Source organism: Lonchura striata, chromosome 10, assembly GCF_046129695.1.
Source record: "Lonchura striata isolate bLonStr1 chromosome 10, bLonStr1.mat, whole genome shotgun sequence".
Taxonomy (NCBI): Eukaryota; Metazoa; Chordata; class Aves; order Passeriformes; family Estrildidae; genus Lonchura; species Lonchura striata.
In genome coordinates, this window is record NC_134612.1 from 17,210,144 (window position 1) to 17,223,977 (window position 13,834).

Below are 13,834 nucleotides of genomic sequence, written 5' to 3' on the forward strand. Positions count from 1 at the left end.
AAAGGAAGGAGAAAGGAGGAGATTGCTTTGAGGCTCATCCCTTTGCTAAGTTTCCATTATTAAATCCATATTGTTTCTGCAGATACTATTTTCATAAAGGATGGCAGTTAGAAGGAAAGATATCAGCACTAATAAATACTGAATTTGGAAGTACCCAACAGCATAAACTAAAGAGGCTAATTTTGTAAAGCATGTCCTGAGAGCCGCAGAGTATGACAGAGAGGCACCTCCAAGTCCTGGGCAGCCCCACAAACAGAATGACTGCCCTGTGAGGGATGCTGCTGCACATCCCTTTCTGACCAGGGCTGGCACTGCAGCATCTCAGCCCGTTCCAGGCAGCTTGAGAAAAACACATGGTCCTGTTCATATGAACAACAGACATGTGGAAAGAATCATCTTTGCAGGAGCAGGAGAACTCCTGGAAACCATTCAATGATCTGGCACTTATTGGTAAGAAGTACATTCCTTCTCTACCACCATGAAATCATCCTCCAAGTGACTGCACACAGTGGCAGAGGAGCTATATTCAATCCCCAGGGAGCTGCACTAGTGCTCACAAATGCTGGGCTGCAAAGCCCAGCCCTGCAATCCAGCTGAGCCTCCCCAGATCACCACTGTGCTCCACCTGTTTCAGCACAGTCTCGTTTCTGCTGGACTTGCAGAGCTTTATTTGGAGGAAAGGGGGGAAAGAACTTTTGTGGATACTGAAACAAGATTCAAACCAAAAGCATCCAAACCAAAAGGCAACTCATATTGCAAAGTTTGTAACTCACTGCTCCCAAGCCATCCAGTGGCCCTGACTCAGGCTCTTCTGAGTACTTCTGACTGACAACAGATTTTACACATTTCTGAAGCCCCCAGCTCTGGCTTTACAACCCCCAGTGCCAGCCCAGCAGCACCAGGCCCACAGTAGCAGGCACAAAGCCAGCAGATCAGCTATCACCAATTTCACCCCACACCAGATGCCTCCTTACTCTGCCCTGCAGGGTGAGGCCCCATTTTCTGGAACTAAGGCAAAGATGGAATTTGCTTCATCTGCAAGCTATAAATCCTTTCTATCTTCCAGAGCCCAGCATAGATGGGAACAGCTGTGTGGCAGTGTTTCCCTAAGGCTCCAGCTCTGTTGAAGATGCTGAAATACCAACTGAAGTCTAAAAGCTGAAGAGCAAGAGAGAAGTGGCAGGAAAAGGAGGAAGACCAACCACAGAAAGGTTTGGATAGGAAAGACCTTAAAAAACAATACAATACAAAGCCCCTGCCATCAGCTGGGATATCTTTCACTAAATCAGGTTGCTCAAGGCCCTGTCCAACCTGACCCTGAGCACTTTAAATGATAGGGCATCCACTGCTTTTAAATGAAACAAAATTAATACCAACTCCTCAGAAAAAAAATCTTAGCTCCTTTAAGAGTTTTTTGGTGTAGGACAAAACCCACTGTGCACACTGATGGACAGGGTCTGCTGGAAAAGAGGGAGGGCAACACCAAACACATGAGCATGGAGAAAGAAACCAAATATATAAGAAGCAGACTGTTAGGACCCATGGCTGGTTGATGTCTCACCCATCTCAGGACTCATCTTGTCCTAGCATGAAGAGAAGATGCTTTCAAACTTCAGACACATCTACCTCCACGCAAGGACCACCCCTGACCCCAGTTAAACTCTTTAGAGCTACTGGTCAGATGTCTGGACATTTAATTTTGATTTCTAGCCTAATTCCTTAGCAGCTATACTTCCTGCCAATGCACAATTGTTCACCTTGTCGATAAACATCTTTCCCAAGCTTGAACAGTTCTCTCCTCTGTCTGTGGGGCAAAAACAGAGTTCTGCAAGATGATGAGCACCAGCTCTTCCCAGGAACTGTGGTGCTCACACCTCCCAAGATCAGGCAAAATTTATCCTCTGCAAAGTGTCACACTGGGGAGTGGCAGCACTAAATCCTCCAGAAACACAGCCCAGACCACAGCAGGCGTTGGAAGGACCTATACAAACAGGCTGTGCCTGCCTCTTGGGCTGCCTGCATGGCACAGACCTGTGCAGAATGCTAAGCAGGGCTCAGCTCTTATTGATGATGATTACCATTGTGATCATTACTTCTACTACTGCAGCCATACCCAGGGGCCCCCAGGCAGATCCCTGCAAGAACAAGACTCTGTCTCTGCTTTGATGAGTGGATAAATCTGGTCTGAAACAAGCTGCAGCAATTCAGCATGGCAAACAGCACAGAGGGGGGCTGGCTGCACCACGAAAATTGCTACTTCAGTGGTCTGAACACATGCCTTGAGTGCTTCAAATCACAGTAAAATGTTCCTGGTTTATAAACTGCTGGCCGTTGCCATTTCACTTTGTTTCAGTCATGTAACCATTTCTAACTTCTGTTAAAGTTCCATTAAGCAGCTTTTAATCAGCACCTTCTGGTTGAGTTTTGTGCAGGTATCAGGAAATAAAAAATAAAATTGAAGTCAAGGTGAGACTAAGGAAATGCTTTAGCAGGAGATGGGAGGGAGAGAGAGGTATACATAACACCTGCTCCACAGTCTTTCACTCCAGGGTCTTTCCCCTCTGCTTTCAATATGATCAAGAAATAAAACCACAAATGTGATTAGCTTGACAAACCCTCTACATACAAGCAACATACCTACAAAATAATAGTAAGCACCTCAAGGTCAGAGGATGTACATTCCTAAACATTACCAACAATGAGCTGAAGAAATTACCAGGAACATAATTTGTCAGTCTCCCAGAGAGATTCCAGATACTTCAAAGGCTGCAGGGAGCCAATTCCAGCGACACTGCTGGGGCAGCCAAGGCTGTGATGAGCACAGCCACTTCTTGACCAGTAACAGCAGCAGCACAACCCTCCCCCAGAGCTGTTGCTCCTACTCATCTCCAGAAAATGGATGCATGGGAAGCCCATGTGCCTCCAGTTAAGCAGCTTTGGCAGGGTAGGAGGGATGAAAACACACTGGGGCTTGAGGGATGCTGCTGCTCCCCTGCCTACAGACTCACAGCCAACCAGGTGGGACAGACCTGTCCAACAGAGGACAAATTGAGGCAAAATGGCAGTGTCCCTTTAAGCAGGGAACCAGTGGGGTCTGGAGTCATCTCCCAGGTTGAATTATTGCTGCAGAAATCAGGGAGGTGATTGAAAAAACAATTCGGGAGCCTGGAGGAGAGAAGGGAGCCATAGCAAGTGAATGAAGCACATTGGGCTAACTATTTCTCACTGCCCCCCCAGGCCTCGCCTGGCAGATCCCAGAAGCCTCATGTTCTCAGGATTATATATGGATGGTAATGGCTTTGCACGGGCTGCTGACAGCAACCAGCAGTGTGTCACCTTCTGGAAGTGGATTAGCTAAAGCTGCAGGCATGTTGTCACATCACTAAGCCTACCTCTGACCAGGTCCTGGCCAACCCTTAGCTCTTCTAGGCCTGTCAGATAACGATGGGATCTCTAAAAGCCCAGTGTCAGACAAGGAAAGGGACTGGCACTGGCAAAGTCCCCTGGGAGCTCCCCAGTGTCTCCTGGTTCCCAGCAGTCCCAGCAATCCCTGACTGCTTGCAGGATCAGGCACTCTGGGTTACATGAGAAATGTTTGAGTGCCTTGTCTCCCCTTCTCAGCCTGCAGTGTCTCTTCTGCTCTTTGGGAAAACTCCTTCCACAAGTGGCAAGAAACACAGAATTTTTTTTAGAAGGTGATAATGTTCCTGAGTCACATACAATTAGACCTACAATCACTAAAACACTGACAATTAAGACATACTGACCTTTGTCACACAAAAAATCCTGACTGATCAAGAACAGATTTCCTAGGAAAAAAAGGACCATATTCCATTATTATTTTGAATTGCACAAGAATTAGAAAAATAAGAATTTCCACTTGACTTGAAGGTGACATTTTCTTTGCATTTCAGAAATGGATTATTTTTTACTTTTTAAATTCCAAATGTCTTTCTCTTCCTATTTTTCACTAAGTTTTGTTAAGGAAAGCAACAGAACAGGTGCATTATGACTTTCCTTTTCCCCCTCCAACACATTTTCTTTTTTCGTTCTGAATTCTCCGAAGTTAGAGCGGCAGACAAAAAATACCCAAAACACTCATCAGGCTTTTCCAACTTTCCTATAAAATGTCCTTAACTTTAGAAAATCACTCAAGTGTAAGATTTAATACGCTGCTTTGTTTTTCTTTCTCTTTTCCATTGCTCTGTAGTGTTCCTGAAAATGTATATGCTTTCAAAAGATGGAGCAGAAAGAGGAAAGAATGTACAGATGATATTTATGTTATTGTACTCAACATAAAAGAGGAAAAAGTAGTGAAGGAACAATGCAGAGCATCCAAAACCAAATACAAAAGCTGGTTTGGCAATTTTCTTGAATACAGCTAAGCTTTTCTTTGGAGGGGAGGAGGGGAAGAACCTCCCGCCACTTCTACCTACAGTAAATCACCAGGAATAGAAATGTCATGCTCTGCCAAAACAACTACCACTCTCTCCTAAAATCCTTGGCCTTCACTTCTTTCTGCTGTAGTTCCATCACAAACTCTCTATTGTCAGCCAGGGGCATCCCAGGTGCTCCAGCTTGCAGGTTTCCAGTTGCCAGTTCCAGAGGTGCTCCCAGCCATACCCTCCTGCTCCTGGAAACTCCCTCCCTGCATGTGTGCACAAGCCAGGAATCCAAATCCCACACTTGCTGCTCAACTGCATCAAGAGAGGAGGACTTTCACAGCAAGAAGTAGAGGAAGGCTGACACAGAGTGACTGGCAGGCATTTGTTTTGCTGGTGTAACAGCTCCAGAGGCCATTGGTCATCTAAACATCTTCCCAATTATTTTATATTCAAGAGTGTTCCATGGTAGAGGGAAAGAACAAAACTAGTACAATTCATCCAGCTGACTGGAGAGAAAACACTTCCAGGCTCACTGGCCAAATTTATGCACTACCACCCCCGATTATACTTATATTCCACAGATGAATCTCTTGTTTGTAAAGCATTCCCTGTGCTAGGGTGAAAGAACCAGTACTGAAAAGGGTTGTTTGAGCCCAAGCTCCTTGAATCATCATGTGCCAGCAGGGACCAAACAAGCAAAACCCCTTGAAAAGTACCAGTCCTGGACACAGGACATCTGCTTTCAATTAAAACCGAGAAAATCTGTCCCCACGTCCTCTCCCAGCCCTGCACTTCTCAGCAGGGTAGCTAGCCAGAGCAAAAGGAGGAGATACCCTCACATCCTTCTTGATTTGAACGACCTGAAAAAGGGAGGCTCTCACAAACTCGCCAACAAAGAGCAAATCAAGAACAGCCTGTGTTAGCAGTCAGTTCCTCTGAACCAGGCAGTTGTGGTTCCTTCCTAGAAAATAAATACTCACCATCACCTCCTGGTTGCTTGTATGGGTTGTACTTTGGTTTGGGGGCGACCACAGGCGCAAACTTCTTTGGGGTCTGCTGGGTGGACACGGAGATGCTGGGAGTCCCAAAGGTGTGTGTGGTCTCCATCCTTGCAGTAACGTGGCCAACAGGCTCGTTGGTACTCTTGGGTGGCAGCCAGGATGGGTGGGACATGGTTCAGTCTGGGGAGACACAAAGAGAGGCACACGTACATTAGGGATTTGGGCTGGGCAATCCTACTGCTGCAATCCTACTGCTTTTCTGGTTTGTGAAATCAATCCTACAAAACCCTTCTAAACATGTTTAACTTTAAATACGTTATTCCAAATGTATAGGACTTCAGATGCAAATTTATCTTTCTCTCCCCAGCAGGTCAGAATTACTGATCAGGTTATTGTTGGTACCTGCAAAAATCATTGCTGTTTTCCTCTTCAAGAGCAGAGACAGGCTGATACCCTGAAGCAGCCCATCAATCCCACCTTGCATTCAGCACAGTAGTGATGTATTTGCCTTTCCCTGTTAAGCCTTTTTGAGTACATTAATGTACAACAGTGCAGGTGCTCTGGGGACAAGTCTAGTCACAGATAGGCACACACACTTCCAAAATACACTTTTAGCACTTTTTCACATGTCATTTAGGACCCCATGCCCCAGTGATTTTCACTCAGACTTTTAAGAAAACAGATTTCAAAAGTAGCTAATCATTCTTGATGCCTCCATTTCTGAATGCCCAGCTTAAGACATTTTAAAAGCATGTCAATTTTGAATAAATGCCAGAATCTCACAACCCCTGACAACCAGGCTCCTTTTAGACTTGTGTAACAAAAAACAGAGGGAGCCCAAATCATTACTTATTTATGAAAATCTTGGCTTTGGCCTCTTAAAAGCCTACATCACTTTTGAGAACTGGGTTCAGATGCTGCTGAAAATGTTGCTCATAAAAATCCTGTTGTTCCAATGAACAAGTGCTTTTCACCACACACAAACCACACTTACTGGGTAGCCATGCTAGTCCTACTGTATCATCAGATGGTCCTACGGAGCTGGATTTGAGATTTGATGGAGAAATGAAGATCTCACACAGACAAAAGTCAATGGTAATTTTGCAGCTCTTGAGCACCCTGCTCCTTCTGCCCATGCACTGCTTTGGTGTCAGAACCCCTTAAGGCTACCAAAACCAGCAGGCACCTGTGACCCAATCAGGAAAGATTTGATTTCATCATGGAAAAAGATCAGTGCATCAGAGTTAGGATCAAAGTCTCCACATAGTAGTGCAGGGTGAGCACTTCCAGCTAAGAGCAGTGACTGTTAAAACTGATGGATATACAAGTGTGCTTATTCCAACAAGTAAATTTACTTCAAAAAACAGTTTCCTGCTTGAGAGGTAATTTCTACTTTAAGCCCCAATGTCTGACCCAATACTAGGAGGTGAAAATTTTTGGTCATCTTCCACCTGCATCACTCCTTGTGTGAGAGAGGAATTGACAAGTGCCAAACATCAGTCCCAGCACTTCTGTCTCTTCCTGGCCATGCAGTCTGACTGCTTGATGTGCAGACAGTGGTTTCACAATTCCTACCACTAGGAAGTGAACCTGCTGTACTAGGAACCCAATACCAGTGAAATGAAGGCACTGGAGCTGCCTAGAAATAAGGCAGACAGGAGCATGGCAGGAACAGCCCAGAGATGTACCCAAGGCTGAGCTTCAAGGACATGACTTCTCTCTCTCTCAGGCCTGCTGTCCAACCCCACAGTAAGAGTGCAGAGCATCATTCTGAAAGCAAGAAGTGAAAGACAGGTCCTCCCCACAAGGCAGGAGAGGAAACCAGTCACAACAAGTGGGGGCTGAGGGCACACAAACCATGGTCCCACTGCCTGGCACTTCCCATTACCAACAGCAGCCCCTATGGACCTGGAAAATGACTGCCACTCCAGCAGTAAGATTCACCTACACTGCTATCCTCCTCCTCCTCCTCCATCCTTCAAAACTGTAAAAGCAGCAATAAAACTCAGGCAACTATCTAGGTCTTAAGAGCAGAAAGCAATGAGGGCAGTCAGCCTTAAGAGCTAAACAGGACAAGCTGCACTCTGCAGAGTTATTACATCCAAAGATGACTGTACCTTACCCATTGCTAAAAGCATCCTGGAGTTTAATTCTGACAGGTTTTCAGCCTCTGGCTTGACATCTGATATGAAAGAGCCTCCTGCCACAATAAAGCACCCTCAGACCCTGGACATTACCTCCATGCTGATTTAAAGCTAAAAAATAAAAAAAGATCCCGTTACTGACTAGATTATCACCATTCCTGTTCTGGAGTGTTCCTTAACCACCCCCAGGCAGCATGCCTTGGTACCAATGAACTCTCATGGTCTGCTGGGCTGATGACAGGGATGGGTTGTGTGATGCACAAATCAAGAATGTTGCTTCAGTAGCCAGGTTGCACAGCACTGAGCACGGCTGAAGACAGTGAGAGAATTTCAACAAACAAGCTTAGAAAGCAGACAGCTCCTATGGACAGCAAGGAGATCACAGTGCTGGAACTCAGCTGCTGAATGTACACTGGCACACAGCTCCCTCTCAGCAAACCTCTAACGCCTTTGTTTTGGCAATGGTGGTATTTTCTAATTGTTTCCCCATTAGCCTTTTCTCTTCCTCTTTCTCCCCACCTCATTTTCTGTTATGCATTTACTGCCACTCATTTTTGCTATCTGTGCCCTGACAGTGTTTTCAGCAAGTTCCCTTTTCCTCATCTGTTCCAGCCCCAGCTCCCCAGTCTCAATTAAATTTAACCTAACTGCTCTGTAAGATCATAGAAAAAGAAAATGAATTCATTTCTTTTTAAAAGCTGAAGCTAAATTTCTGGGCTTGCTATTATTTTACCTCCATTTTAGCTGGTAAATGCCAAAAGCAATGAAAAATGTAAGGGACAGTGGGTTGCAGACAAGCACAGCCCCCCCCCACCTTTCAGCAGACTTCTCCATGGTGGAGCACCCTGGCTAATTCAGTGCTCTCTCTCCACTCCCTGCAATACTGCATGGTTTTCTATCAGAAGCCTCTTTGGAGCAGAACATTTGTGATGTGCACAAGTAACTAAAATAGCACAGGAAAACTTGGGCCTAACTAATTCCCTTACTCTAAAATTACTCTTACCCATGTCACTGCCTGAGTGTCATTGTGGTGCCTGCACTTGGAGAGGTAACAGCAGTGCTTTTCTGGCCAGCCAGCAACACAGCCAGCAAACACGTTTCACTTTTGAGCTATCTTCTTCCATTAAAAGTTAATTTTCACTGAAATGTTAACCCTCAGATGAAATCTACAGCTGCCCTTACATTTCTGCTCCAAGCAAGTAATTTGTCAGGCACTGTTTGTATTCAGTGAGCCCCTTCCTGGCAAACCTCAGTAGATCGAGCCACACAACAATTAACACAGCAAGGTTATTTGTCAGCACCTTTCTCCCCTGTCAGTGCCACACCTCTCTCTGCCTTGACCAAAGCCTTCTGAATGTCTGCCTGCCACCCTCCCACAGCCATCCTTGGTCAGCTGTACCTCACAGCTCCCTTCCTGACCTGACTGCTACAAGCTTCTTCTGTGACTCTTTACTCACTGACCACTCTGGCAACACCCCCTTCCCAAATTCACTGCCTCATCCCCCCCAGAAAATCCCTTAAATCTTCTCTGTGTCACTACTTTGAAAGCCTCTCATTGATCATCTTGACTAACCCTGAACCATCCCCAACTACTGCATAACTTCTGTGGAGCTAAACATTATTTGTTATAAAGCATACATAGCCTCAACTGAAACAATTAAAGTGTTGAAGAACCCAACACAGCATTAGGTAAATTGTTTGGACAAAAAATTAAGCACCATAATCACAGATTCTCCTTTATGTCTGGCTTAAAATTTAGCTAGATCCACTTTCAACCATTGCATTTTGTTATGCTCCTGTCATCTACATTACAGACTTGCCTCTCTTCCTTATGTAGATCTTTTCAGAATGCAACCAGATCATTCCTTAAATCAAAACAAAACATTTAAATTAAGTATCAATTAAACTCCCTGTAAAAGGCAGGTTTCTCTTGATTTTTTCATGCGTGTTTACTCTGAATTCTCTTCAATTTTCCAGCTACCTTTTGTGAAATGGTGGTTAATGGCGTAAGACCATTTTTAAGAATAGTAACTTCAAATAGAAGAGGTAAAATGATGAATAATATCAAAAACAAAAACCTGACTGAAATCAGCTGTGGACGTCTGAGGTTCTGTTATCCTTCCTTCCTTGGAAGCATTAGTCATCACCTACTTTTGGAGGCAGAGGATAAGACCAGACTAACCATGATAAATAGCATTAAAAGCAAACAGTGAAATCACACTGCATAAATAAGGCAAAAAGTGTGTTCTGGTTCTATCATTAGGCCAATCTTAATGCTGTAAATTCAGAAAATTCTAACCATGAAAGAATATACCACAGCAGAGGAACTGGAATCCACGAATCCCAAGCTGAGACCGCATTATCTAAAAATGTCAGATCAGGAATATCAATAGCAGATAATACCATGCAGTAATAACAGCCTGACAAGGTTTTTTCACTGCTTTTTTCTTTTTTCAAATGTGTGGGCATAAGAGCTTGTTTTTGCTTTTAATTACAGGATGTCATTCACCTTTGAGAAGCGAAGGTAAAAAACTGAGGGTTTCAAGTCAATTTCTCCTTACGTGTGATAAGCAATGGAAGGGTAGAGTACCAATTTGTCTACTTTTGAAATTGTTAAGTACATTCATCTCTGAGACAGGCTGGCTTTTCTGTGATTAGACTGTACCCAAATAAATCTCCATTTCATTTTCCTATTTGTAACATGGACCAAATACTCCTTGGATGTTGATGGACTTCACCAAGACAGAAGATTTTGTCCCTGAGCTAATTAAGCTAATGCTTCATAGTGGGTAGCAACAGTATTCAACAAAAAATGAGCAACAACCGTCTGTGCTTACAGACTGTCTGTTCTGTCTTCCATCCCACGCCTTCCTAAATTCACTAGCTTGATGTAGGTCTGTGATGTTCTGTCTTAATATCACCCATGTACAGTGAACTATTATGCCTAAGGCCAAGAGATTGACCTGATATAGGGAATTATTGTTTGTTGACAGGAGATGCAATTGAAAGTTGTGTTGGGGCTTTTCTCTGATACACAATACAAGCATAACCTTCCCATGATAAATCAAGTTTGTCACTAAATGTAGAAAGGCAAACTGCATCCTTCCCACTCTTTCTCCTCTTCCCTCCAAGAACTCCAAGAGAAAAGTTTTGACTTTACATCACCTTCCAAATGAATTTTAAAGAACAGCTCTAGAGCTAAACAAAGGGGACATCCTTCACAATGCAAAAATCATGCCACCCGTTGCCCCTTTCTGTTAGAGCTGCAGCCTATATGTCTGCATGTCTCTCCTCTAAGCCGATTTGTCTTTATTTTTCTGCCTGAAATTCCCCAAATCACAAACCTCAAATGCCCTGTTAAAATACAGTCCTTTGCTTTGTCCTTTTCACCTCCAGTCTTCTAATTAGTCAAATGCAGTGACTGAGGCTGACCAGAGAGATTTGCTCTTTACAAACTCCCAAAGCTGCTTGTTTTTCTTGGCACTGTTCCCCTCTGAAGGTTAAATGAATTTATTTCTTCATTTATGGCACATGGTCTCTAGCCATGCTCTTCTACTTCTTGTGGCCTTCAAAAGAGAGTATAATGTCAAAATTCAGGTCTCATTAAAGGTCTTTAACCAAACGTAGGAAGTGCCATAGGTACTTATAAACTCAGCACAAGCCCTCCTGGGATGCTTTTCCCATATGGTACTACTTATTCTCATCAATTTTACATCATATGGCAAATTATGTGATTTGGGGAATTGGGAGTCCTTGGAAACTCCCTTAATCATTGCTGATCTGCACAACATCTCTAATCGCATTTAACTCCTGCAATATTAACCAGCACAATAATGCTCCTCCCTCAAAACCCCCAACAGCAAACCGACTCCTGACCTTCATCACAAAGTTCCAGGAACAACTCTGAGCACTGGGAATCCTGTGTGTGGTGCTGGTGTGGCCTCTACCACCAGTGAGCAGTGAAGCTCTAAGAGTCAACTGAGCCACCATGAGACTGAGAGGTGATGAAGAGGAATGGAAAACACCATCACCCTCCAGTGACTGCCTTCCTGACCCTAGGCAAACTTGACACAGGTGGACTCCAAGTTCTTGTGACAAATACCTCCTCAAGATCAGGTTTCTTTGCTTGCACCAATTTTACATGGTTTATGCACATTTTCTAATGCTTTACTGTAGTCTTTCACAGCAGGTATCAGCTGGAGCAAGTTCAACTCTGCCTCTCAGAGTCATAGTTTATTTTGATTGCCTGGATAAGGCAAGGTTTTGTATCCTCATCCTAATTCCCTCAAAGTAAAATAAATAAATAAGTAAATGAAATCAAAGACACTTCTTCAGTCAAACAGGACTGAGACCATTTACCTATTTTCTGCTATGGGACATCACTAATGTAATCAGAGAAATTAAAGGACAAAGAAACCTAGTTAGAACACTGATTAATTACTCCTTGAAGAATATAATCTGGTAATATTTCATTATGGCTTTAACAGCTTCACTCAAACTTCCATGGGATCATCCAGAAGACCTGACTTAAATTCAAAGTGCATCCTGGTATGAGGAAGTGGTTGGCCCAGATGACCTCCAGAGATCCCTTGAGGGATCAAAATAAATTATTTTGTGATTCAAAAACCTCAGACCGACATCCATGACTTCATCTCCACTCAGAAGCGTTTCACAGAATCATGAACCTGCTGAGCTGGAAGGGACCACAAGGATCATCAAGTCCAACTCCTGTCCCTGCTCAGCACCATCCCCAAGAGTCACACCATGTGCCCGAGAGCATCGCCCAAACACTTCTGGAGCTCTGCCAGGCTGCTGCTGTGACCCCTGCCCTGGGGAGCCTGGCCAGTGCCCAGCCACCCTCTGGGGGCAGAACCTTTTCCTGACATCCCACCCAAACCTCTCCTGACACAGCTTCAGGCCATTCCCTCAGTCCTGTCCTGGGCAGCACAGGGAGGAGATCAGTGCCTGCCCCTCCTCTTCCCCTCGGGAGGAGGCTGGAAGTGCAGAGGTCTCCCCTCAGCTCCTCCAGGCTGAACAGACCAAGTGCCCTCAGCTGCTCCTCATAGAGCCTCCCCTCAAGCGCCTTCACCATCTTCATTACCCTCCTTTAGACACTCTCTAATAGTTTCTTAGACGGTGGTGCCCAAAACTGTCCACAATATTCAGCATGAGGCCAGGCCAGAGCAGAGTGTGCCAATCCCCTCCCTTGCCTGGCTGGAGAAGCCCCCAGGACTCGCTTGGCCCTCCTGGCTGCCAGTGCACTGCTGGCTCATGTTCAACTTGCCACCAACCAAGACCCCCAGGTCCCTTTCCATGGCACTGCTCTCTAACCTCTCCTTCCCAGTCTATCCATCCAGGGTTGCCCCATTCCAGGTGCAGAATCTGGCATTTTTTCGTGTTGAACTTCGTAAGGCTGATGACTGCTCTATCCTCTAATTTATCAAGGTCTCTCTGCACTGCCTCCCTGACTTCGAGGGACTCATCAGCTCCTTCCAGTTTGCAGCAATATATTGTATTCCAGTTAAGATATGCCAGCAATATCATCTACTGTCAATGCAACATTATATTCCTTATTTTCTAGATGCAATAATTAGCAAATGAACAGAGCTTGTGCCTATTCTTTTAAGTAAATAACCAATATTTGGAAAGTAACTTTTTTCCCCTAGCTGCATCCACAGTTCATTTATTTTTCATCAGATCCATGCCAGTTTGAGATGTGATTTTCATTGTACACTCTTAAGTCACTACAACTTGTACAGTATTACTGAGACATAAAAGGAAGACAGCAAATGTGTAGTGGAGACTTAAAGAACAGTCTCTCTGGTACAAAGATACTTGACAAAAGTTAACGTCATCATGAAAATAGTTCATGAGATATGAACCCAATGTCACAATCATTCCTACTTCAAAACCCTGCCTCTGGAACAATTAGGATATCAACCAAGAACCTACCCTTGGATTTCCCTTAGTTCATTTTTCTTGCATCAGCTTCCGTAGTGGAAAAGGTAGAAGGGCAAACTAAACATAAAACTTCTTTTCTTTCCCAATATAATTGCATTAGGAGTTTTGGGATTAGATGCTGGCTATTTGAATTTGGCTGCTGCTGCAAAACACATGCATAAAAGCTGATGAATGAGATCTTCCTTTTACAGCCATGTCACATCCTGGTGTCTGATGACAAACTAGGCTTTAAAATCCCAATAAATTGAACTTGAGTTGTCCATGTGAACTGAAACAAAGAGATCATACTGGCTCCCTGGAGATAGATAGATCTATCTAATCTAATACAACTCTAATGACTGCA

The 13,834-nt window shown here is 44.2% G+C and overlaps 1 protein-coding gene across 12 annotated transcripts in view; it reads right to left on the reverse strand.

Moving 5' to 3' along the window:
• Window positions 1-13,834, reverse strand: part of LPP (LIM domain containing preferred translocation partner in lipoma) — a 326,612-nt gene that overhangs the window by 195,919 nt on the left and 116,859 nt on the right. For all 12 annotated transcript variants that reach the window (XM_021536843.2, XM_021536840.2, XM_021536845.2 and 9 more), the window contains one exon: window positions 5,366-5,566. In XM_021536843.2, the coding sequence (XP_021392518.1) occupies window positions 5,366-5,558 (193 nt within the window). In that variant the 5' untranslated portion in view covers window positions 5,559-5,566. The remainder of the gene's footprint in view (window positions 1-5,365; window positions 5,567-13,834) is intronic.